This window comes from Rhineura floridana, chromosome 6 (assembly GCF_030035675.1).
Source record: "Rhineura floridana isolate rRhiFlo1 chromosome 6, rRhiFlo1.hap2, whole genome shotgun sequence".
Classification (NCBI taxonomy): Eukaryota; Metazoa; Chordata; class Lepidosauria; order Squamata; family Rhineuridae; genus Rhineura; species Rhineura floridana.
In genome coordinates, this window is record NC_084485.1 from 123086591 (window position 1) to 123112037 (window position 25447).

General features: G+C 43.8%; 1 protein-coding gene across 5 annotated transcripts in view; it reads left to right on the forward strand.

The window, feature by feature from the left end:
* Positions 1–17345: 17345 nt before the first annotated feature.
* The window catches only part of PLPPR5 (phospholipid phosphatase related 5), a 115206-nt gene continuing 107104 nt past the window's right edge, over positions 17346–25447 (forward strand). Inside the window, exons 1-2 of one of the 5 annotated variants that reach the window (XM_061633700.1) lie at positions 17346–17474; positions 18446–18634. In XM_061633700.1, the coding sequence (XP_061489684.1) occupies positions 18446–18634 (189 nt within the window). In that variant the 5' untranslated portion in view covers positions 17346–17474. The other 4 variants (XM_061633698.1, XM_061633701.1, XM_061633699.1 and 1 more) reach the window with 4 other exon arrangements.

The following is a 25447-nucleotide window of genomic DNA, read 5'->3' on the forward strand; positions in this document are numbered from 1 at the left end:
CTGTACTGCACATGTACATCATGCAGTGCTTTTGAAAGGACATCGTATGTATGGCGCCCCTTCAGACGCTTACAAGCCAAGGCCCCGACCTCACGTTTCAGGGTAGTTGGGTTGATCCAGTGGGCTGTTACCCCAAAGTAACTCTTCTTGCCATTGGTCCAACAATCTGCAGTGGTTGCTATATATGCCACAGCACCCATTCGGTTTGCAAGAGTTTCTCTCATGTGGCACGCTCTCTTCTCAATTCTGTCTCTCAGAGTCTTGGCACATATGATGGTGAGATCTTTGGGGAGTCCAATGCGAACCAGATTAATGAATGATGGTTTGTCCACAGTCTGAAGTGGTAATGTCTCCTCTACAATGAAATCAATGATTCTCCTGTTGAGATTGCTCTGGGTGACAGGCTCCCTGCCAGATCCCCACCTCTCAAGGGTTGTCTGCTGCTGCTTCAGCATTTTGGGAGGCGGGGTGTCATGCATTGGTTCAGGAAGGCCACGTCTCCTTGCCTTTATTGCTTCTTCAATTGCTCTCAGCTTCTCAAGGTGTGCCCTCTGAGGAAGAAGAACAAAGCATGAATCCAAGAAAAAATGGAAGAGGAGCTTCACAATTTAAACATAAATAGACAATGGACACTCTTTGAGGACCAGCATGACAAAGGCTTACCTTAAAATGTTTCTTCACACTGGATGAGGAGGAAACAGCTGATCTCAGATTTTTGATCCTTGGAAGGCAGTAATTGCATCGTACAACAACATTTTTCCCACTCTGGCTCACAAATGTACAAGCTTTCTCAAAGCCAAACCATGGTACTTGCTGTTCTGCAGATGTGGCTGTGGGCAACTGGCACTGCTTCATGCCCTCCTCCTCATGCACAGGGCCTCCTTTCTGAACCTCACTTTCTAGTTTTGCCTCCTCAGGATCAACAAGCTGTGACTCAAGTGGCCGCACTAACTGACTGCTGCTCTCAGCAGCAAAACCTGCAATAGGCGTCTCTGTAATAAACAAGAGATAATGCTCCTATATGGGTGAACTTCAGCTGTGATGTGCCCCCATCTCTTCCCCATGCTGCAAGATCCCCCAGTCAGAGTGGAAGTAAGCAGGTCGATAGCACAATTAAAAGTGATCCTATTTGCATCATTTTTGCTCACTGAATAACCCTGCCTGGGCCAGTCTAACCTACTATCTCACAGGGTTGTTGGGAGAACAAAATGAGACTAGGGTTCAAATCCCCACATAGCCATGAAGCTCACTGGGTGACCTTGGGCCAGTCACTGCCTCTCAGCCTCATGAAAACCCTATTCATAGGGTCACCATAAGTTGGAATCAACTTGAAGGCGGTACATATATTTTTTATTTTGAATATGATGATTATGATAATAAATATGCAGCATTTCAAATTAATTCTGTATGAGAAGCATTCCATGCCAAGCTTGGAAAACCAAGGATGAGGTATAAAATGTAGACAAAAATACTTTTGACAAAATGCCGTTTATCTTTTATATCTATATCTATAATTAGCAATACAGCTGAATGATGTATGTAAAGTATTTTTTCTTTCCCTTTTCTTTTTTATTAATATTTTAGTACTACTGCTAAAGTTCTGATGAAACAATAAAGCATTCATTAGCCAAATTCAAATGATTAGAACACATCACATAAATTCCACTGAAGTTGGAGTTTTTGCCATAGAAAATGAAAAAAACATATAACCTATGATAGCCCAATAGACAATCAGAACTAATATAAAACCCTATTGCTTCTCATTTGCAAATCTTGCAAGATCTAAGGTAACTCTAGATCATGTGAGTTCAGGTGATGCATGTTATGTACATTTGTATAGATATTAGCAGAGATTGTCAACAGTCTATCTCTCTCTGGGACTGGGAATCTCTCTCTTTCTCACAGAACATGAGTTTGAGAGCTGGGGGACTGAGAGGAGGAGCTGCAAGGACCCTACTTCTCACCTCATCTCTGCCAAGAACAAAAAAATCAGCCTTAAACCATTTATTATACGCCTAATGATTTTTTATTTTTATTATTATTATTGTTATTACTGAGACAGTTTTTGTCCCACATACAATTCAGGCTTGTGATTAAACAGGACAAAAATACAAATAAAAAGAAAGATGGAGTTCAAATAAATATACAATAAAAAGCTAGCCGGCATTTTAAAAGGCAGGAGTGCTCTGTCTGGATAAATACAGCACACAGGTATGCATGGGAACAAGGGGGAGAGTTCAAAAAGGGGGGGAAGGAAGAGAAGTACTTCTCTTCCTTCCCCCCCTTTTTGAACTCTCCCCCTTGTTCCCATGCATACCTAGGCAAGGAGAGGCAGTGGGGGGGGCAGAATGGGCCATGGGGGGGCGGGGGGGCAAAAATGCCACGGGGGCGGAAGGGGCCACGGGGGGGCACACACACACACACACACACAAATCATCGTCACCCACCTCCACAGCTCTTCGCCATTCTGCTGCTGCCTTCTCCTCCGTTGTCCTTGCCCTGGCTTTTTCCTCCGGCGTCCATTTTTTCCTCTCAGACGCTAGCAGGCCCTGCCTATTCACCTCTTCCCTCATGCCTCCTAACACAGATCACGAGGGAAGAGACAGTCTGCGCAGAGGTCCAATCAGTGTGAGGCACATGTCTTGTGTTAACCAATCACAGCCAGGAGCTGACTTCCCCTTGTTCCCGCCCCCAAGTAACGTCCAATCTAACGTGGAAACGTTAAAGTTGCAGCTGAAAAGTAGGGAAATTACTAGTCGTTCCATTACTTGCCAAATGTAATGGAATTACCCACTCGTTATCTAAAATTGTAACTAATTACAAGTAACTCGTTAAAAATAACGAGTTACTTCCAAGCTCTGTCCAGGACTGTAAATGATGAGGAGACTTGTGCCCTCTTCAGTTGTTCAGTATGACGGTTAAGGAAATCTGCGAGGGGTGACTATGGGGAAGAGCATGCAAGCTATGCTACATGCATGCACACACACACTGGGCATCACTCCTGTCACTCTCCATGTATTTGGAGGGTGACTGTCTGAAGCAGGGAGCCTCCTCTACTTGTCAAGCATTGTAGAGCCCTGGAAAATTCAAGGTTCTAAAAAGTTCCCTGAGTGGAGAAGCCCATTCCTCCTACACCCCAGCAGAAGAAGAAATGCTCCAAGTTTTGTGGCAGCTTATTCCTTTTTTCCTGACCATTGACCATGCTGGCTGGAGCTGATGGAGAGTTTGAGTCCATCAGCATCTGGAGAGCCATAGGTTCCTTAGCTCTGTGTTAGAACAAAACACAAAGAAAAATGGTTTGCCAGCCTTGATTTTATTTATTTATTTATTTATTTATTTATTTATTTATTTATTTATTTATTTATTTATTTATTATCTTTATTTTTACCCCGCCCTTTTTCCAAAACTGGAACTCACGGCGGCTTCCAGATAAAAGCACACATATAATTAAAAACATACAAAAGTCTAGATTAAAATCAAATTAAACAATTTACAGTATTAAAACCATTCATACATACAGTTAAAATAATTCAAACTCAGTTTAAAATAATACAGTTAGGCAACAGCAATGCAGCACCCTTCAAGACCTGTCCTTAACAGCTTTCACTTCCAAAGGCTTGTTGAAATAAAAAAGTCTTTGCTTGCCGACAGAAGGACTGCAAGGAGGGGGCCATTCTTGCTTCCCTAGGAACGGAGTTCCAAAGCCTCAGGGCAGCCACCGAAAAGGCCCTATCTCGCGTCCCCACTAGTCATGCTTGTGAGGACGTAGGTATTGAGAGAAGGGCCTCTCCTGAGGATCTCAGGGCCCGGGCAGGCTCATATAGGGAGATACGGTCTGACAGATAGCCTGGACCTAAGCCATATAGGGCTTTATAGGTCATCACCAGCACTTTGAATTGTGTCTGGAAACAGAGTGGCAACCAGTGGAGTTTTTGTAACAGGGGAGTCGTATGGTCCCTGTAACCAGCCCCAGTTAACATTCTGGCTGCAGCACATTGCACCAACTGAAGTTTCTGAACAGTCTTCAGAGGCAGCCCCACGTAGAGCGCGTTACAGTAATCTAAGCGGGATATAACTAAGGCATGTGTCACCGTGGCCAGATCAGACGGCTCAAGGAACGGGCGCAGTTGGCGCACTAATCTTAATTGTGCAAAAGCACTCCTGGCCACTGCAGAAACCTGGGCCTCCAAATTTAAAGCTGAGTCCAGGAGCACACCCAAACTGCGAACCTGCGTCTTCAGGGGGAGTGTAACCCCATCCAGCACAGGCTGAATCCCTATTCCCTGATTTGCCTTTCGACTGACCAGGAGCACCTCTGTCTTGTCTGGATTAAGCTTCAATTTGTTCGCCCTCATCCACTCCACCACTGATGACAGACACCGGTTTAAAACCAAGACAGCTTCCTTGGAGTTAGGTGGAAAGGAGAAGTAGTGTTGGGTGTCATCAGCATACTGATGGCACCGAACCCCAAACCCCTGGACAACCTCTCCCAGCGGTTTCATGTAAATGTTAAATAACATTGGGGACAAAACTGAACCCTGAGGGACCCCACAGGCCAACAGCCAAGGAGTCGAACAGGAATCCCCCAGCACCACTTTCTGGGTTTGTCCCTCCAGGAAGGAACGGAGCCACTGTAAAACAGTGCCCCCAAGTCCCATCCCAGCAATGCGGCCCAGAAGGATACCATGGTCGATGGTATCGAAAGCCGCTGAGAGGTCCAGCAGAACCAACAAGGGCACACTCCCCCTGTACAGTTCTCTGCGTAGGTCGTCCACCAAGGCGACCAAAGCCGTCTCCGTCCCATAACCAGGCCTGAAACCAGACTGAAATGGATCTAGATACTCCGTTTCATCCAGGAATCCCTGGAGCTGGGAGGCCACCACACGTGCTATTACCTTGCCCAAAAATGGGATATTGGACACTGGCCGATAATTGTCCATTATGGAGGGATCCAGGGAGGGCTTTTTCAACAAAGGCCTTACAACTGCCTCCTTTAGGCACACTGGAACTCTGCCTTGTTGTAAGGAGGCATTGATCACTCCCTTCACCCACTCAGTCAGTCCCTCTCTGGCGCATTTAATGAGCCAGGAAGGGCAGGGGTCTAGAAGACATGTGGTGGCTCTCATCTCTCCAAGGATCCTGTCCACATCCTCAGGCTGTACAAATTGAAAAGAATCCATTATTATTGGACAGGCAGGAGCCAAAGTTACATCCACTGAGACTGTATCAACTATAGCATCCAAGTCGGAACGAATCTGAGTGATTTTATCTGCAAAGTGCCGTGCAAATTCTTGGCAGCGGTCTGTTGAATGGTCTATATTATCCCTACGGGGGCCAAGATGTAAAAGGCCTCTGACCACTTTTTTAAAAAAAAAAAATACTCTGATCATGTGCAGTTTTAAACTTGCTAAAATTATAGTGCTGTCATAACTATAGAAATAAAATAATGTTTGCTTCTGCTGTCCTGATGCTAAAGATGGCGACAGATAGATATTTTTTTAAAGTAAAATTGATAAAATGAGTATCTGTAACCTTACACTCCTGGCTTGCTGCCTCCTGACCATAAAAGGCTTTTAAACAATAATAAAAAAGGATATGGTGGTGACCAGGTGCTGACACTGGGATTGGCTTCACCAATGTGACTGCACAGCACCACTCCTTACCCCTCCCCTCTCCTTCCTAGTAAGCTACTTTGCTGCTGGGAGGCCAGGTGCATGGTGGCACCCTTCCTCACCAACTGCTCCCACAGACAGACTAAACCAGGGATGAGGAACCTGTGGCCCTCTAGATGTTGATGGACCATCTCCCATCATCCCTGGCCATTGGCCATGTTGGCTGTGGTTGATGGGAGTTGGTTTCCCATCTCTGGACTAGAAGAATGAGGATTGGCTTGAAACAATTTTATTCTCCTGATCTTCTAAGATCTTCTAAGTCAAACATGTGCACAGATCCATAGCCTAAATCTTTGGAACTTCCAGGACCATGTGACTTTAGGGCAAGTCATCAAATTACTAACTTCTTAATACAGTAGTGCCCCGCTTACCGGCGTTCCATTTTGCGGCATTCCGCTGATGCGGTGGCTTTCAATTCGGGGAAATTCCCCGTTTTAAAGCCGATTTTGCGATTTTACGGCATTTTGTGACATTTTCGCATCATTTTCGTGTGATGCGGCCCATTATAGTCAATGGGTTCCGCTTTACGGCGATTTCTGCTTTACGGCGGGGGCCTGGTCCCTAACCCGCCATATAAGCGGGGCTCTGGGACTTTCTCTAAATTATAAACTCTATTGTTACAGCCCCCAAAGTCCAGTCCTATCTGCGCCACTGCATACAGAACACCCCCAAGGACCTCCTGCACACTTCCAGGGGATTCTAGGCCACACTTTCAGTTCATGCTTTGAGCCAAACATGAGGAAACTATGTAAGAAAGTTTCAGGCATGTTGGGCACACCTCTTGAACTGTGCTATCCTTGTTGCTACTTAGGCTGAATGCATGGGAATCCTGCTGAGGCTTTGATAATCTATATATCAGCCTTTCCCAATGTAATGCCCTCCAGACGTTTGGACTACAACTCCCATAAGCCTCATTTTGTAGTCCAACAAAAATGTGAAGAGCACCAGGTTGAGGAATGCTGATCTATGTACTCATAGGTAAAAATGGCTGGGGTCTTTTTTGGCTAAGAGTTTGAAAAAAAATGGATAAAGGGAATCAGGTTTTTTTCCCCTGGGCCCTTCACATTTCCTGTTTTGAAAGAATGACTTTCTCTGTAAGAATATGTAAGTCAGTTGAGGACAGTTATGTGTTCGGAAATGCTTCCTGCACCTGTCTAGTTGCATTTTTTTCTCAATGAAAACTTTATTGCTTTTTCAGCACGCTGTCTTACTTAAGCAAGGTGCACAACAGCTGCTTGTCAGCATCTGGTTCCCCTGCGCTATGGTGAAGTGCAACTGAATGTTCATGTAGGTGACCTGCATGTATTTAGGTTTGTCCTTTTGTATTCAGGATCTGTGTTTGAAAGCTGCAAGGGGAGCCTCACTCAACATGAAAACACAGATTTCTTGCAGTGTTAAAACTTTAACGGCAAAATCCTAACGAAGTTTATTCAAAAGTAAGTCCCATTGATTTCAGTGTAGCTTAGTCCCAGGTAAATGGGGTTAGGACTGCAGAATTTGGTACTAAGAAAACTAGGCAAGTTTCTGTGATTCTTGTGGCTGCTGTGAATATTCTACTTCAGATTGCTGCCCTGGGCTCCTGCTGGGAGGAAGGGCAGGATATAAATCAAATAATAAATAAATAAATAAAATAAAATGCATCTCAATCATATATTTAGCTCATTAGGGAGTAAGCTTACCTAGCTTATGCATGGCACAGTACAACACTGTGTATATGAATGGCCTGGGGAGATATAATGCCTCTCTTTTAAATAGATAAACAGGAGTGCTTTTTACATTAGGTTTCTCATTAACAGGGCTAGATGGGACACATATAGAGATCTCCACTGTGGATAACTAGGCATGTCAGAAATTCAAGAGGCAGGCAATTTTGAGGTTTTATTCCCAGAGGTCCTAGGAAGAGGAATTGATTGTTAAACCACGAATTGATTGTTAATCCACTCTGGAAATTGTAGCTCTGTGGGAAGAACAGGGGTCTCCTAACAATTCTTAGCACACTTTACAAATGACAATTTCCAGGATTCTTTAGGGGAAGCCATGACTGTTTAAAGTGGTACGATACTGCGTTATATGTACAGTGCAGATGGGGTCTAAGGGCTAAACATGATTTTGCACAAAGTACATTGTAACTACATCTGGATTTTTTAAAAAAAAATGAATTCTGGGCACACACACACCCATTTCATTGGATCACAGCATGCGGGAATGGTATGTCTAGCCCTTATCTCCCCTGACATGATCCTGACAAAAATAATTCCATGCTATAATTAATATTGTGGTGGCAAGGGCTCCCAGTGGTGCAAAGAACCCACACCCCTATTATTATTATTATTATTATTATTTTATTATTATTATTATTATTTAATAAATACCAGACATAGTTACTAACTATGCATTAAGCATAACATGGTGTGTGTGTGTGTGTTGGGTTAGGGCCTGAGGTGAGGCAGGAACCTTGGTCCTTACTGGAGGGCATCGCTTGGCAGATACAGGACTGAGCTAGAAGTCCCCTGTACAAGTGCCATGCACAGTGAACAGTAACCAGTGTCCAGGAAGACAAACTGAATCTGAATCCCAAACCTAGAAAACCAGTTCAGAGAGGTATCTTTCAGGGAATCAGACCTGAATCCAAACCTAAAATTTCTCAGGCTGCAGAAACACTAGTTGTTTCAAAAGCAACCAGACCCTTTTCTTTGGCTGCATTTTGAAACAACACTGCCTACAGCTGGACACATCTCCCTTCCCCTCTGCTGATAAGGACCACCCACAGCAAAGCACTGGGCCAATCACTATATCTGCTTGAGCCTACCGCAAAGCATTTTCATTGGACACACCTGGAATGGCAATGGGGTTTGGCCACTGGACACATATCAGTCCCGAAATTTTGAGAAGGTGGCATGAGTACCAGTCACAAAATGGCTGCCTTGGGGGAGTGGCACAACACAAAATGGCTTCTGTAGGGGTGTGTAGGAGAGACTGAGCCAGTGCAAACAGGTACTGAGCAGGAAGAGCAGCCTCTCAGGCACTGAAGATTTTTTAGGAGATATTTACTAAGAACTTTCACAGGTGCCCTGGGAGGCACTGATAAGCAGCTGGTTTCTGCAGGCACTATGCTGTCAATCCCTGGTGCAGGGTTCTGTAACAATCTGGGGGAGAAAATAGGTGGGGAGAAGCAGATTTCCACCTATACTGTGCTTTCAGTTTCCCACCCCCTGTCACCTTTGTAAGAAATCAGCACAGCCTGCATGGGAAGACATGCTGCTACAGTATCCCACCTAATTCTATAACTAAAAAATTGGTGTGTTGATAAAGGGTCTGTCTTTTCTCCAAACCCATAGAACGGAGATTCCCAAACTGTGGTCTGTGGAGCACTAGTGGTCTGCAAGCTTCATTCCGGTGGTCCACAGCATGTCTACGTTAAATATTCATGTTGACGCTTATTGTATTTTGTAGCTTCTGTTATTTCTTATATTGTATTTTATTGTATTACACTTTGGAATTCTACGGGATGCAACTTGTAATACAATACATACAATATAAGAAATAAAAGAAGCAATAAAATACTATTAAAAACCATACAACATCTACCTACACCACACTTCAATTATGAAAACAGGCAGAAAAATAATTAAGTAGTCTTCCATGACCCTCAGCAATTTTCAAATAGTCCGTGGGAGAAAACGTTTGGGAACCACTGCTCTAGAAAGGAAGCAAGAGAGACATTGCACAGCAAAACACTGAAGATGGGTGGGTGGAGAAGAAAAGAGCTGGGTTTGGGGGCTGAAGGTTCTCCAGTCTCCTGTATTTTCCTTGAACCCCAAAAGAGAGTGGGTGGAGAGACAGATTAACACTCCAACAGCTAAATCCACTGCCTCTCATCAGAACTCCAGAGAGAGGCACTCCTGCATTCCTGGACACTTAGCCTACAGAGCCCCCAAAACTCACTTTTCTCTGCATCTCTCCCAGAAACTGCAGTCTTTTTGTCCCCTTTCAAAGACACACATACAGATAGAGACAAAATGACATCATCTGGGAGGGGAGAAAAACATGCCCTTTCCAGACCGTCCAGGTACTTCCTTGCCATCTCCTGGTCATTAAGCCAGCAATCTTCCTGACTGACCAAGAGCAGTGTGTATACCTGCTAACAGTTGATCCTTATGAAAGTTTCCCACTTATGAAAGCAATCCCAAGCACGGCAAAAATGAAATTGCTCCAGGAGAAAGCCAGTATTAATGTTTCATCAAGACCAGACTCTCGTGGTAGTCAATATTCCAGAAACATGACAATGAGAATACTTTATTCTGAACCTGCAGTGCCAGTGGATGAGATTCTCTGCAAGGTGCTTCTGCATAGGAAACTGTCAATCTCAGGTGTCATGTGTAATTAGGGTTGCCATATTGCCCGGTTAGCCGGGTTTTACCTGGATTCTTTGCATGCCATCCGGCGCCCGTTTAGCCCCTTAGGTGGCCCGGATTCTCAGCTTTAATTAAAAAAAAAAAGTTTATAGGTGGTCCGGTTCTTGAGATATACATAAAAACGTCAGCCGTCCCCCTGACTGTTAAACAGTACTGTATAGCACTTTGTAGCTTTAACCCCACCTGTTCAGGATTGCAGCCAATTAGTGAAGCCAGGGTTGCATTTGGTTGACCTGAGGCAGTGTCTAGAAAACCTCATTGCAATGCCAGAAAATTGTGGTTTCCCCCCCTGTTTATCTGAAAATCTCATAAATTGGGTAAGTATATACATTTCAGTTTTCCCCCCTCTTTTGTGCAGGAGTCAGATCCTGGGCAGTGTTTTGAAAACCTTCCCAATACTTGCTTTTGTAAAAGCAATGCTAATCCCATATGCCCAGAGTAAATCCCATTGAATTCAATAGGACTTACTTTTGACATGGTTATGAATGTGCTGAAAATCAATGCGACATTGGAGTGAATGTAAAAAAGAATTGTGTTTGTGTTCTAACTATTTCTGTCCCCCCTCCAGTCCTATTTTAAAGCAAGTAGGCAGGACTTACTTAGGTATTACAGTTTTTATTCTGTAGGAAACTAATACTGATTTTTTTTAAAACTAATACTGATTTTTCTGCAATGACCAACTGGTTTGACAATAAACTATTATATGGGCTGTAAGTATTTATACATCAGCAGTGTGTGTGTGCATGCGTGTATGGAGTGTTTCCAACATCCCTGTGAGGTAGGGTTGGAAACCAAGGCAGCTCACAACAAGAAATAAAGCCATTTAAAATCCAATAACTATAAAAACAAGTATAAACATTTGCAAAACAGCGTAAAGTGGCATGATTCGGAATTTTCGGTTGTGTGAATGAAGTTGCTTATCACTTGAGGTTGCATTTCTGTCCCTGTTTGAGTAAGCCCCACTGAATACACTGGGATTGCTTCTGAATAAATAAACCTAGGATTGCACTATAAATATCTTTACAGTTTGTGTAAATAATAAATATATTTGATAGTCATGCTTATATAAATATTTCTTCATTTATCCTATTTTTGGTTTTTGGTTAGGAATCCTGACTGGTTGTGAGATGCTTAGTTTTCTGCCTTACTCATAGGAATCTTGTTGTGGTTGGTATGGTGTTGCATTTAAGAAATCATGGTACGAAATGGCCTGAATCAGTATAAGGCAGATTCCTTGGTTCCTAAAAGTGGGAAAAGACTCAAGGGCCACAGTGACTTCAACATTTATTTATGTATTTTTATTTACAACAATTATATACCGCTTTATTGTAAAAAATCTCAAAGCAGTTTACAGAAAGAATTAAAACAATAAAATTATTGGCAAAAGCGTTAAGGACAGATACTTAAAAACATTCTAATGTCAATAGGCAAGGAGTTCCAAAGCGTAGGTGCTGCCACTTAACAGGACTGATTTCTTACAAGAGCAGAACAAGAGCAGCACATACTGTACTATGTGGCACCCCTAACATGGATCTCACTCATGTCAGCAATTGTGCTGCAGCATTCTGCATTAACTGCAGTCCCCAGGTCAGGTTAAGAACATAACTGGTGGTGAACTGGCGGTGAACATAAGAACATAACTGGCGGTGACCGACCAGGAGAGAGACCTCGGGGTTGTAGTGGACAGCAGGATGAAAATGTCGACCCAGTGTGCGGCAGCTGTGAAAAAGGCAAATTCCATGCTAGCGATAATTAGGAAAGGTATTGAAAATAAAACAGCCGATATCATAATGCCGTTGTATAAATCTATGGTGCGGCCGCATTTGGAATACTGTGTACAGTTCTGGTCGCCTCATCCCAAAAAGGATATTATAGAGTTGGAAAAGGTTCAGAAGAGGGCAACCAGAATGATCAAGGGGATGGAGCGACTCCCTTACGAGGAAAAGTTGCAGCATTTGGGGCTTTTTAGTTTAGAGAAAAGGCGGGTCAGAGGAGACATGATAGAAGTGTATAAAATTATGCATGGCATTGAGAAAGTGGATAGAGAAAAGTTCTTCTCCCTCTCTCATAATACTAGAACTCGTGGACATTCAAAGAAGCTGAATGTTGGAGGATTCAGGACAGACAAAAGGAAGTGCTCCTTTACTCAGCGCATAGTTAAACTATAGAATTTGCTCCCACAAGACGCAGTAATGGCCACCAGCTTGGATGGCTTTAAAAGAAGATTAGACAAATTCATGGAGGACAGGGCTATCAATGACTACTAGCCATGATGGCTGTGCTGTGCCACCCTAGTCAGAGGCAGCATGCTTCTGAAAACCAGTTGCCAGAAGCCTCAGGAGGGGAGAGTGTTCTTGCACTCGGGTCCTGCTTGCGGGCTTCCCCCAGGCACCTGGTTGGCCACTGTGAGAACAGGATGCTGGACCAGGTGGACCACTGGCCTGATCCAGCAGGCTCTTCTTATGCTCTTAAAACCAACGAGTTAAAAACAGATTTAAAAACACAATAGCTTCTACATGCCTGGAGAGGCTTGCCTCAAGAAAACTGATTTTAGCAGGTGCTGAAAAGAGGCGTCTGCCTAATGTCAATAGGCAAGGAGTTCCAAAGAGTAGGTGCTGCCACTTAACAGGACTGATTTCTTACAAGAGCAGAACAAGTACTGTACTATGTGGCACCCATAACATGGAAAGCACAGCTTGAACTTGGCCTGGTAGCAAATCAGCAACCAATGCAGATTTCAGAGCAGAGGTATTATGTGCTGATAGGATCTCACTCATGTCAGCAATTGTGCTGCAGCATTCTGCATTAACTGCAGTCCCCAGGTCAGGTTGTGCTGCATGGGGATTTCTGTGACCTTGGCTGACTGGCTGCTAGGATTTTTTTAGTTTGGGTTTTTGGTTATGAATTCTGACTGGTTGTGGGATGCTGAGTTTTCTGCCTTACTCATAGGAATCTTGTTGTGGTTGGTATGGTATTACATTTAGGAAAGTGTTACTGCCTTTTGTGTTGTTTTTTTCCTATCTGCATTTCACTTATTTTTAACCTCACTCCGTTACAGCCATAGAAGCAACAGCAGCATATGCAAGGTAATTAACTCTCATTAGTGATAAGAGCAAGAATTTATAATTATTATTTTAATTAAAACAAGAGGCTTATCAGTACTTTGAAGAGGACCAGATATTTATTTTCTTTCTGAGCCCAGGACTGGGTCTTTCATGATGCCCGGTGGGGGGTGGGGGGTGGGCGGTGGGAAGCAGGAGAGTAGTCGATAAGACAGACATCCTGGCATTGGTAATCTAATTAGCAAGGTATGTGTGGGGTTGTTGCACACTTCCAGGCCCAGTTTCATTTTGAGTATGGAGGTGGAACCTGTGTAGATGTGGTTGATCAAAGGAAGAAGAATTTTTGAGTTAAGCAAAGCTCTGCTTTTATAAAACCTAAGAAACATACAGATACTTTGAATGTCTGAGTGCCTGCACCAGTGGAATACTGGAGGAACTTGTAAAACTTGCTGCAACAGTATTTAGAACTGAGCATGTGGTGTGAAAGACTCCTTTTCCTAACATTTTGGCTTCTTGTTTTTCTCCACCCACCACATCTCTGAAATATATCATATATGTAATGGTTAACCATACTAAAAAATGTAAATAAGTTTATTTCGGTCAATGACCAGCAAGGGTGAACCATACTGCTGCCCTGACTTACTTTATGTTTGTTGCTATTTTGTGTTTTTATTATGTTTTTATATTGATTGTGTATTTTTATTGTTTTTATTATATTTGTAAGCTGTGCTGAGCTCTGTTTTTAACAGCAGAAGGGCAGGATATAAATCCTCTTAATCAATCAATATTCCATAGTGTTGGAAACTAGAGTCTAGGCATTTAAGGCTGAAAATGTTGCTTTTAAAAAAAAGATTTCTCACATCTTTCCCCAGTTTTTGGTGGTAATTCCTAGGCACAAAAACAAAACAACTGGACAATCCAAATATTAATATGCAAATAATTTGCATAATATGCAGATTAGCCTGCCCGGATTTGTGGAACTGGAATATGGCAGTCCTATGTGTAATAGATGTACACATGCATTCATTTCACTGGTGCCTTTACATGACCAACAACCCACTGGATTCATGCAGTCTCTCATGTGGAATTGACTTCAGCAGAGAAAATCCATCTTGTATGAAAACAGGTTCATTGATCAGGCAAATATTCACAAGTACCACTGTCTCAGCCACATTGTCTCATATAGCTGTGCCCATACAGTTATGCCCACTAGTGTGAATAGAACAGAGGGGGATATATTTTTTACACACACACACTCTCTCTTACTTGCAATTCCAAATGCATCATGTAGCTTACAGTGGAACAACATTAACTGGGCAGCACACACTGACTGGGTAGCACTAAATACTTCTTGTCTGAAAGCACTCTGTTAGAGCTCGCTTTATATTCCCTTTATTTATTCAGTACAGTTACATCCCCAACTCTACTTCCATTATGGAACGCAAGGAGGCATGCAAGGGCATGTTCCCAGGTAGCCTCTCATCCAGGTACTGGCCAAATCTAGGGTGCTTTCTGACTGTTGCTATTTTTAGGTGGAATTCACCTAAATGGTGGCCCAGGAGAGAGATTTCCCTATGGTAGCCCAGAGGTCATGGAATTCCCTCCCTCCAGAGGTGCATCTGGCACCCGCACTATACAGTTTTTGTATAGCACAGTGGGGAGGAGAGCCTGGCTGGGGAGTCCAGAGTCTGTGAGTTCAAATCCCCACTCATGTCTTCTGGGTGTCAAGGGCCAGCTAAAGATCACCCTCACAGTGAGTGGCTCAGGGGTTACGTGCCCTGCCACCTGAGCAGCCGTGGGCAAGCCGCAGAGCTTGGAAAAGTTACTTTTTTGAACTACAACTCCCATCAGCCCAATCCAGTGGCCATGCTGGCTGGGGCTGATTGGAGTTGTAGTTTAAAAAGTAACTTTTCCAAGCTCTGGAGCTGCATAGTCCCAAGGAGCCCAGTTGCCCCCCAGCTGGCAGTTGCGGACAAGGAAAGGGCTGGCTTGTGCAGCTGAGCAGGCCCTAGCCAGCTGGGGAGGACTACCCTCAGAGGGAGGCAATAGTAAACCCCCTCTGAATTCTGCTTACCACGAAATAGCTATTCATAGTATAGCCATAAGTCAGGAGCGACTTGAAGGCAGTCCATTTCCATTTTCAAAGATACACCTTTTTACCCTGGCCTAGGCTCCTGAGATGTATGTTTTCAGAAACTACCCTATTCTTGTGATTGAAATGTGTTTTAATTCTTTTTAATATTGTATTTTAGATTTTTGTAACCTGTCCTGTGACCTATTGGTCACGCCTTCCGGCAAATTCAGGTTGTGCTATTACAGCTGAGTGGGAGAACTTGCACAACTCACTCCCCCCAAATACTGGATGTTTTGCGATAAGGAAAATGATGGGGTAACGTTTGCTTTGATGCCACATTGTCTAACCTGCTTGCAAACAAATCAGAATAAATGCTCAATCAACAGGTTGTCTGGAAGTGCCTCTAAAATGGCTTTGCTTCAGCTAGGTTGCCACATGGTGTGCTCTCAGACCATGCTTTGACCTACTTGTTTTTACAGATGAGCAGTGGTGAAGCCAGAGTTTCAGAGTGATCCTTAGCACACAGACTGAGGATGAAGTAGTTGCTTTTCCTGTTGGGAAATCTTTCTGTCTTTTGCACTAATTTGGATAAAAGGCAGTTGTATTCTGTTAAGCTGCTCTTGTTTTAGTATTGGTGAACCTTGGAGCCAGCTGCAGTGCCAGGGCTTGCAAGCAGCTAGATGTGGCAGCAGGAGGAGGAAGAGAAGGAGCTTATTAGACAGCCACAAGAGTGGCTGTATACTATAGCCAGCATGGATTTTTCAGATTCCGCAATGTTAAATTGAAAATACCCCCATGCCATTCTGATGCTTCCCATAAGCTCATTTCAAAACAAAACCTTACAAAACTTATAGCCCTTAACTGAGAAATGCTTGCTTAACAACCCTCTATATTTTCATGGCGATACACAAAACAGTCAGAGAGAATCGACACTTCAAAGTGTAAAAAGAGAGAGAAAAAACCCAGACCAGTGTTGGACTTTTTTCTGTTCAGTTCTCATAATTTGTTGAAATTCATTAAAAATCAGCCATGTTCACAGAGTGCCTGTAATCCTATTACTGACCTTGCCCATACTCTGACCTTCATTTCCTGCAGTCTAAAAGTTTAAAAAATGCATAGCTGATTTTTAATTAATTTGAGAAATTTAACATTAAAGTCAATGGTAAGCCCTGGCATGCTCAGTAAGAACCAACAGTCAGTGTTCTAAAAGCCTCACAGCTGCTGGGCTTGACTAATCAGGGGGCCACACCCACACCAGACCTTTATTTCACTTGAGACAGTCATGGCTTCCCCCAAAGAATCCTGGGAAGTGTAGTTTGTGAAGGGTGCTGAGAGGAGACTCCTATTCCCAACAGAGCTCCAGTAGCCAGAGTGGTTTAATAGTCAGCCGCTTTGATTGAAGCTTTGTGAGGGGAATAGGGTGTCTCCTAGCAACTCTCAGCACCCTTCATTAACAACACTTCCCACAATTCTTTGAGAGAAGTCATGACTATCCAAAATGAAATAAAGGTCTGGTGTGGATGTGGCCTGGGACAGCTTTGGTTTAAATTTGGGTGGGAGGCTACTTGTGCCTGCTGTAGAATAAAAAGGTGGGGGAAACCCTGAAAAGCCATGATACTGTTCACAATGTTTTCCTTTTGGAAAGGAAAGGGCTTCCCTCTGCCTAGTTTTACACACACTAAGTATGACTGCACAGGAGTAAATCCGGCTGTACTCAATAAGCATGCAAATGATCAAACCTGACCCCCCCTCCCCCCCTCTCCCCATATGCCGAGAGGCAGGGGTTACCCAATTCTTCCAAGCTATACAGGAAGTGGATTGGACTGTGAAAGACCAACCCAAATTGTGTTTGCTTTTTTTACCAATTTGTAGGGCAGCACAATCTCTCAGCGAGATCAGACTCCTGCTCCCCTGGTGCATTCACTGTAGCTGCGCAATTTCTCTGCTTTTTAAAGTTTGATAGAAATCTGTGGGCTATAGGTTGGCGTTCTTAGTCTGCAATGGTTTTTTTTTTTGCCAGTTAGTGCCAATTTCACAAGGAAGGCTGATGCTTTGATTGACGAGCACGGGGGAGTTACTGCTTCCGCTATATGGGGGAAAAAAGCCACACACCAAAAAAACACACACCACAGTTAATAGGGGAGGAAAGACGCGAGCGAGAAGGAAACGAGTTTTTAAATTCCACCCACCTCTCCCCACCCCCTCCAGCTCCCATGCAGCCTTGGAAACGGCATTTGCGTTGCCGCCGCCGGTGAGTTATAGCAAGGACTGGTTCAAATCAAGGGAAGAGATTAAATGCTGGAAGAGCCGACGAGCCCAGCCAGGCAGCGTTGGCAGGCTCGGTGCATTGGCTACAGGGCGTCAGAAGCCGGGTCATCACCACGGTTAGGAAGCAACTTTGAGGGTGCCTGTGGCGAAGAATCACACGGAAGGTCCTGGGCAGCAGCAGCCTGGGAAGGATTGCTCCGATCCTTTCCTGCGGTGGGGTTTGAAGGGTTGCTGGATCCAAATCTCCAAACTAAGGGACGCTTGGGATTTTTTTTTTTAAAAAATACTGATTTATTGATTTTGCCTGCAAGAAATCTGCAAGGAGATCTAGCCTGCATAGAAACTGGAGACATTCGTCCACTCTGTTCTATGCGGAACGTTAACGCTGTGGGATTAAAGGAACGGTTTTTCTCTCCAGTCGCAGCGGAGGGGTGTATGTGGGGGGAGTCTGTGCGTGCTCTCCAGGCCAACCACTGCTTCGGTCTGCTTTCCCGCGGCGCCTTCCTCGCGCTCTCCTGCCTTGATCTGAAAGCCTTCCCTGAAACGAGAACTCTTATCTAGGACCCCTTCCCCCTCCCCAAGCGGCACTGGGAGGGGGGTCTGCCTGCCGCGGTGGGCACGTGCTTGCTTTCACTCCGGAGGAGCAGCTGCCGGGGCCGTGGCTCCGACCCCCGCCTTCCTTCCTTCCCTCCCCACGTGCGCGACCCGGCGCCAGGGACTGAGCAGCCTCCTCCCCTCCCCATGCACTTGATCGTGCGCCCGGACGCCTTTTCTTTTCCTCCTCCTCTTCCTTCTTTTGCTGCTCCTGTCCGGGACTGAACCGCCTCCTCCTTCCCCGGTGGATGCCGCCGGGAAGCGGGCGGAGCGCGCAGCCGGGGAGGGGGGCTGCCGCGGCCGCCGGAGTACATGCCAGTGCCCTCTCCTCCTCTTCTCACCAGAATGCTTTACTTCCAGATGGTGATCATGGCAGGGACTGTGATGCTGGCTTATTACTTCGAGTACACCGACACCTTCTCGGTCAACGTGCAGGGCTTCTTCTGCTACGAGAGCGCCTATCGCAAACCTTACCCGGGCCCGGAGGAGAGCAGCGCGGTGCCCCCCGTGCTCCTCTACTCGCTGGCGGCGGGGGTGCCCGTTTTGGTGGTAAGCAAGCGAGATCGGCAGCTTCCCTCCCACCGTCCTCTCCCCGTCATCTTCGAGTCTCTCCCCCCCTTTTCTTTTTTTGCACCCACCCCGGGGAATCTTTGCAGGGCATGCTTTTCGCCTTTCAAGTTGTTCAACTTGTTGACAAAGGTGTAGTCAAGAGGGGACGGGAATGCAGAGTAGTGCACGGGAAGAAGGGAATGAATGAATGAATGAATGAGAGCAGTGGAGAGGGGGAAGGTGATCTGCTATCTGTGGGTCAGTGTGGGGCAAGAGATCACCCTTACATGTCTGGTTGATTTCCCCCCCCCTCGACCGCTGAAATATTATTCGCCATTTGCCCTGATTCTTCTATTCCTATCTTGTGATCAGTCTGAATTTCAAATTTATTTCCCATTCATTCCATCTTTGAGATTGGGATCACCAGCTGGAGTCCAGCTGGGCCAGGGGTTGGACTCTTTTATCTTGGTTGGGCTCTCCACTCTTCTCAGCCATTTTCTAAAAACTGAGATGAGGGGGTCCTCAGATTTTCTTGTTCAAGCTAGATTCATTGTTAGTCTATTTTGGTGAAGAAATTACAAAATTTCCCATTCTTTTGAAAAAATGAAACAAAAACCCTGACAGGATTTTTGTTTTGCTTTTGTTCAAAGCATGTGTTAGTCACAGATCAGTGGGTAGTATTCTGGAGGAGACCAGGTGCTGATAATAGCCACATGTTAATATTTCAGCCAGCAAAAAATGACAAGCTTTGGTATTTTCTGACAGTAGATAGCAATTTAAAATGGAGCAGGCATCGTTTGGGGTTTCTGCTTAGTATGGTTAGAAGATGCCGCAACACTTGATGTGGTGTGCAAGTGAAATCTTTTAACCTTGTTATTTTCATGTGGTTTTCTGCACAATATATGTATGTTTAAAAGAATATATACATATGAGTAGACTGCTGTAGTGCAGTTCAACTGGATTCTCAGGGGGGTGAGGGAAGGAAGAAGAACATCAGCAGAAACGCAAGGAAGCATCTGCCTTTAAACAGCTCAATGTACAAGTTGTAGTGTCAGCTGACAAAAGCATTGGCATCATTTAATAATCCTGGACCATATTGAACAGATGCACAGAAAGGGGAGTGTGTGGCCATTAGGGCTGGATTATATATAGACAAGAACACACATGTATCTGTGTGTGTGTGTGTGTGTGCACACACACACACACACACACACAAATGCAAGACACTGCATAGAATTATTTCTGTACTTGAATCTGCAGATTTTCCCCTTGACAGCAGTAAATATAAAGGCCATAAAGATGAAAAATAATATTTCAGAAATGGTAGTTTCATAAAATTAGGAAATTCTGAATGAAAACTATAATTCAGAAAGAATTTCTTTTCCATCAGCATGGTTTTGCTTAGGAATCTCTTGTTTTAAATTAATGATACTTGCACTCCTCTGAGTCTACACAGTGATTTAAAAACAAAGAGCCAGCTTATGCCCTAATCATGAAATAATTGAAGCTTGGTTAGCACAGTTTTTCCTCACTTCGCAAATGTTAAAATACACACCATTGAATAAAAATACTTTGCGCTTCTTTCAGGCCAGAAATAACTTGAAATTGCAAAACTTTCCAAATAACACTCCCCCCCCACACACACATGTGAGAAAATAAAAAACTAATTCACTGTTTTAAACTATGCATCTGTCTGTTCTACTTAGCATACTACATTTTGCTTGCATTATATGACAGCTCAAAGAAGGGAGTGCACTTGAGCATAAAAATATTACCTGCTGTCACTTGAGACACTTAAGACTGTAACTATATGCACACTTACTTTGGAGTAAGTGCCACTGAACTCTGAAATACTTGCCTGAGTAAACATACTTAGGATTGTGCTGTAAATCAGTCCTGAACTTTTAGATGTACAGGGAGAGAGAGAGAGTGTGTGTGAAAAAATTAGTCCAGAATCACCATAGAGTGCTTTACTATTTTTTAAATGTAGGGTAGGCTGCAACCTACTCCATCAGGTACATGAAATGGAATTAGTAGCAGGTAGATAATAGGAGGTGGTGGACACCACTGTTGCCAGTGTCAGCAAGCAAGCAAACAAACCCCCAAAGACTTTGGGTTGTAATCAGCTAAGCCCTACTCAGAATAGAGCTGTTGAAATTAATGTTCCTAAGTTAGTCATATCTATAACTTCTATGGGTCTACTCTGAGTAGGACTAGCATTAAATACAACCCAGTGCATACTGAAGAAATCCGTTCCCTGATATGTTTGGTCCCTTATAGGAACCCTTTAGCAAGTCAAGGTATGGAAATGTACAGTGCTTTTGTTTCAAATATATTTGAGCAGTCAGTGGTTGTATTCTTCTCTGTAGATAATTCTGTTGAACCAAGTAGATCCATGCAAGTGCAGCATGAACCCAATAGTATGTAGTGTGGATCAGTTTCCTTGTATTATTTTGTTAACTTGGTTTTGTTAGGCGAGGAGGGGAAGCCAGGTATGTGAAGTTCCAAGGAAAGATAGGATCCTGAGGCTGGTGGTATCATCAGTCAAGACCTTGGTAAGTCAAAAGCACTCTGCAGTGGATCTCCAGTGATCTGCAGTGGATTTGTGGAGGTGAGGAAGAAAGTTCAGACAGAGCTGTTTATGTTTCCCTGTGCTTGGCTTTAGGAGGAGGTCAGAGATATCCTCTTCTATGCCTTTTCTAACATCAGTGTGGACTGTCCACAGACCTTCACAGGCAGAGCCAGCAGTATCCCCATGACTGCATGCGCAGATCTGTGCATAGTCACCTACGGAACAGATGATTGCTGCTAGATTGCAGTTGCACAAGTTTAGAAGGAGGTTCTGGGTTCAAGGTGGTTGGGAAATACATCCTGTGACCTTTCAGGAACTTGTGCCATGTAATCTATTTGCCCCATTTATTCCTTTGGAGCTTTCTGCAATGATTGTTCTTTTCAGCCATAGTGATGTTTTTCCTGATACTGGTATCCTATATCCAAGGACCACTTGAAAATTGCTGTGAGTCTTGGCAGACCACTTAATGCTATATGAGTTTTAATTGTATTTGTATTGCTTCTTTTATTTCTCATATTGTATTTTATTGCATTACAATTTAAATTCCATAGAATTTAATATAATATAACATGCAATATAAGAAATAAAAATACAGTAGCAATCAAAATGAATATTTAATATGTACATGCTGCAGACCGCCTGAATGAAGCTCATGGACCCGTGGACTACAGTTCAGGAACCCCTGATCTAAACCATAGTTTATATCAGGGGTAGCAAATGTGGTGCCTTCCAGATGTTGCTGGTCTCCAACTCCTGTCAGCCTCAGCCAACACAGCCAATGGCCAAGGATGATGGGAGGTGTAGTCCAACAACATACAGAGGTCACCACTTTGGCTACTCCTGGTTTAAATGATCATCTGAACCTTGTGTGTATGAGATAAATAGGCTGACAGAAATAAAAACTGAAGGAAAGAGTTATAGGCTGAGAGAAATAAAAACTGAAGGAAATAATGATATATTGAGTAGCTGCTGAGAATGGCTCTCTTAGCATTCCTCCTTGCTTGCACTTTTGTATGTGGGTAGCATAATCAAGAGAGTGCTCTCAGACAATTTTAGCAATGGTGACAGGATGTAAGAAAGAAGGCAGAGTCTTAAGTGTGTGAGCTTCAGACACTGCACTGCTTTTTTTGGATCAAACTCTGTGCTCCAAATTATGCCCAGAAGGCTATCTATCAGAAGCCAATTCAGACTGCAGGAAAAAGTAGCCGAGAATTTTTTTTTCTTTAACGATTGAAGGAGTTAATATCCAGAGGTCATAGTCATGTCAAGATATTTGTAGTATCTCTATTATGTCTCAGAATCTATTTAAGAAAGAAAAGAAGTACAGCCTTGCTTGATTCTCCTGTGCATGTGTGCTTTTAGAAAATGTGAACAGTTGTACAGAAATGGAAGTTTTCCATTCAGTGCTATTTACAACCTTTCCCACTATGCTGCCCTGCTCTTTAGTAGGGCTGGTTGCCTTTCTAGAGCTCTGTTTTTGACAGCTAGGAAACTGATGTTGGTCTAAACTTTTTGCTTCCAGCTGAAATGATTTGTAGATTACTTCTTCACAGAGCGCATAGATAAACTCTGGAATTTACTATTGCAAGATGTGGCAAGGACCAACATCTTCGGTGGCCTTAAAAGGAGATTTAGACAAATTTCATAGAGGTCAAGGCATGATAACAAGGTGATGTTCTATCTCCAGAATTGGTGGCACCATGCCTCTGAATACATTGCTGGGGAACAATAATGGGGGAGAGGGCTATTGTTCTCATGTCACGCTTGCGGGCTTCCCATAGGCATCTGGCTGGTCCCTGTGGGCATCAGGATGCTGGATCAGACCAGACTCTTCTTATGTTGTGCCGCGCAGGCAAAAAAAAGAGACAAGAAGTCACCTGACTGTCAGAGGCTGGCCGCAGCTGAGACTTGTCAAGAGGCTTGACACAGCTGAACCTTGTCTCCACAGAGCCCCACAGCTGTGTGAGAGGCACTTTCCTTCCTTGGCATGCCACAAAGAGGGAGAGAAGTTGGGGAGGAGGCAGCCAGAGGAGCAGCAGAGGTTTGGAAGGAAGATAAACTCAAAAAGTAAAGCATTTTCTCAGCATCTGTGATGCAGCAGGGAGTGACAGGGAAGTCCTTCTTGGTTACAGCATAGTGGTGAGCCAGGAAAATGAGCTCCTTAAGGGGACAGATATTGAGAGAGGAGGAAAGGTGAAGGAAATTTGCCTTTTAAACCCGGGGAGAATTCAATGATGAGAAGGGTCTCAACCCTTCTATACTAAGGGCCAAGGATACATCAAGACCCCTGTGAAGAAAAGATGAGGATTTGGGGCTCTGAGAGCACTCATAAGTTGGTTACTCTCATCTGTGGGAGATTTCAGAGCAGTAAGGATGTTACACTGATGTTGGGTGATTGACAGGTAGGCAGCCCCACCCACCTGCCAAACTTGGCCTGCAAGGGATGGGAGAGGTAACCATCTGGCCCACTAGCAAGATCCAGTTCTTCACCTTGAATTTAGAGGTTAGTACCCTTAAAGGTGAGGAGAAGCAGACAGTTTGCACTTGTCAAAATGCACCTTTTCCTTGCTCCACACAAATAACAGATTGCAAGGATAAATGAAGAGCAACAAAATGATAACAGTTTACAAAGATTATATGCTTAAATGATTCTGTGGCATCAGATGGCTAACTACCAACAGTATCTTGTCAAGACAGTTGCCTTTTAGATCAAATATTGTTTTTGGATCTTTGTAAAACAGTGATAAGAGAGTTGCCCAGTAAAGAGATGAAGGAAATTTTTATACAGTTTTGAAACCAGAAGGGGGAAAAACGAGCACTTTGCAAAGCGCTGACTTGTGGAGCTTCTCTGTGTTGTCCAAGCTGCTGTTTGCCTGATTGGGGAAAAACATATATTGAGTAATTTTGTCCCGCTTGTTGTATGGGTGCAGGAATTCTATTATATAGAAGTTTTGAATGTGTTTGTTTATTTATTTATATATATATATATATATATAAACAAACTGCCTTTTCATCGTTGTAGTCATTTTTTAATTGTAAGCTGTTGTTGGACAGGCTTTGCCTGGAAAAGTGGTATAAAAATATTTTAATTTTTTTAAAAAACCATACTGGTGTGTTTTCCCTAATGGAACGAATACTTTGGAGAGGCAATTAAGGTGAGAAAAAGTTAAAATGTCTCCTGCCCCAGAGCCACAGTCCCAATCCAGTTTCTACCTTCTCTGTGGCCACTTTCAGAAGAAATGAAAAGAGATTCAAAGAAATGGGAGATGTGATCTTGAATTTTCAGTAACCCTCTTCAGGTGTTCCTTTATGACAGGCTGTGGGGGACTTCTAGCCCACAGGCCAAATTTGGCTGTCCAAGCCTCCCCATTTGGCCTGTGAGACCATTTTCCCTAAACCACGACTACTTGCTCTGCACCTGATGTCATATGTGATGTCTTGTGTGGGGGAGATAGAGACAGGCCTGGATCCTGTGGCTGAAAAGCAACATGGAACTCGCCACACATCAGCTGATGGGCAGGGAGTTCAATCCTGCTCGGTTCAGGGGCATGAGCAAGTTCCCTGTGGGAAATTTGCTGGTACACCCAAACCAGCAGGATTGAACTCCCTGCCTGACAGCTGATATGCAGAGTATTCAGTTCTGCTTGGTCACTATCTCCCCCCTCAGGACCAACTTTGACAAGTAGGTGGGACCATCCATGTGTCAATTCCCTGATGTCATTATCATGTCAGATGATTGATAGGTAGATGATCCTGTCAAAGTTGGTCCATAACGTAGGGAGTGATAAAGATCTGGCCCACGAGGCCACAAAGGTTCTCTACCCCTGCTTTATGGGAATTATTGCATTCACCCGTCCTCCTCCGTTGCTATTCCTGTCGCATTGCATGAGTTGGAGGTCATGTAGGTTCCCTATCTGTTTTATTAGAATCCTAAATCAGAAACAACTTACCTTTTATGAGAGATCTGTTTCAGCTCATAATGTGGATGCATGTATGCTGATAGTACTGCATGCATGTGCAATTTCATATTTGGCAGGATATATAATCTGGTTTCCCTTCCCATGACAGAGCCCTGTTTGGAAATTCAACTGCCCCCCTCCAAATAAACACATCCAGGAACAAGAGAAGGTTTGGGGTGGTATTCAACTAATTCATTGTGGATTATCACTAGCGGAACTGAATTTCTCCCTTTGTGCACATCCTGTGCCATCCCCAAATCCAAAGAACAGAATGAGAGGCAT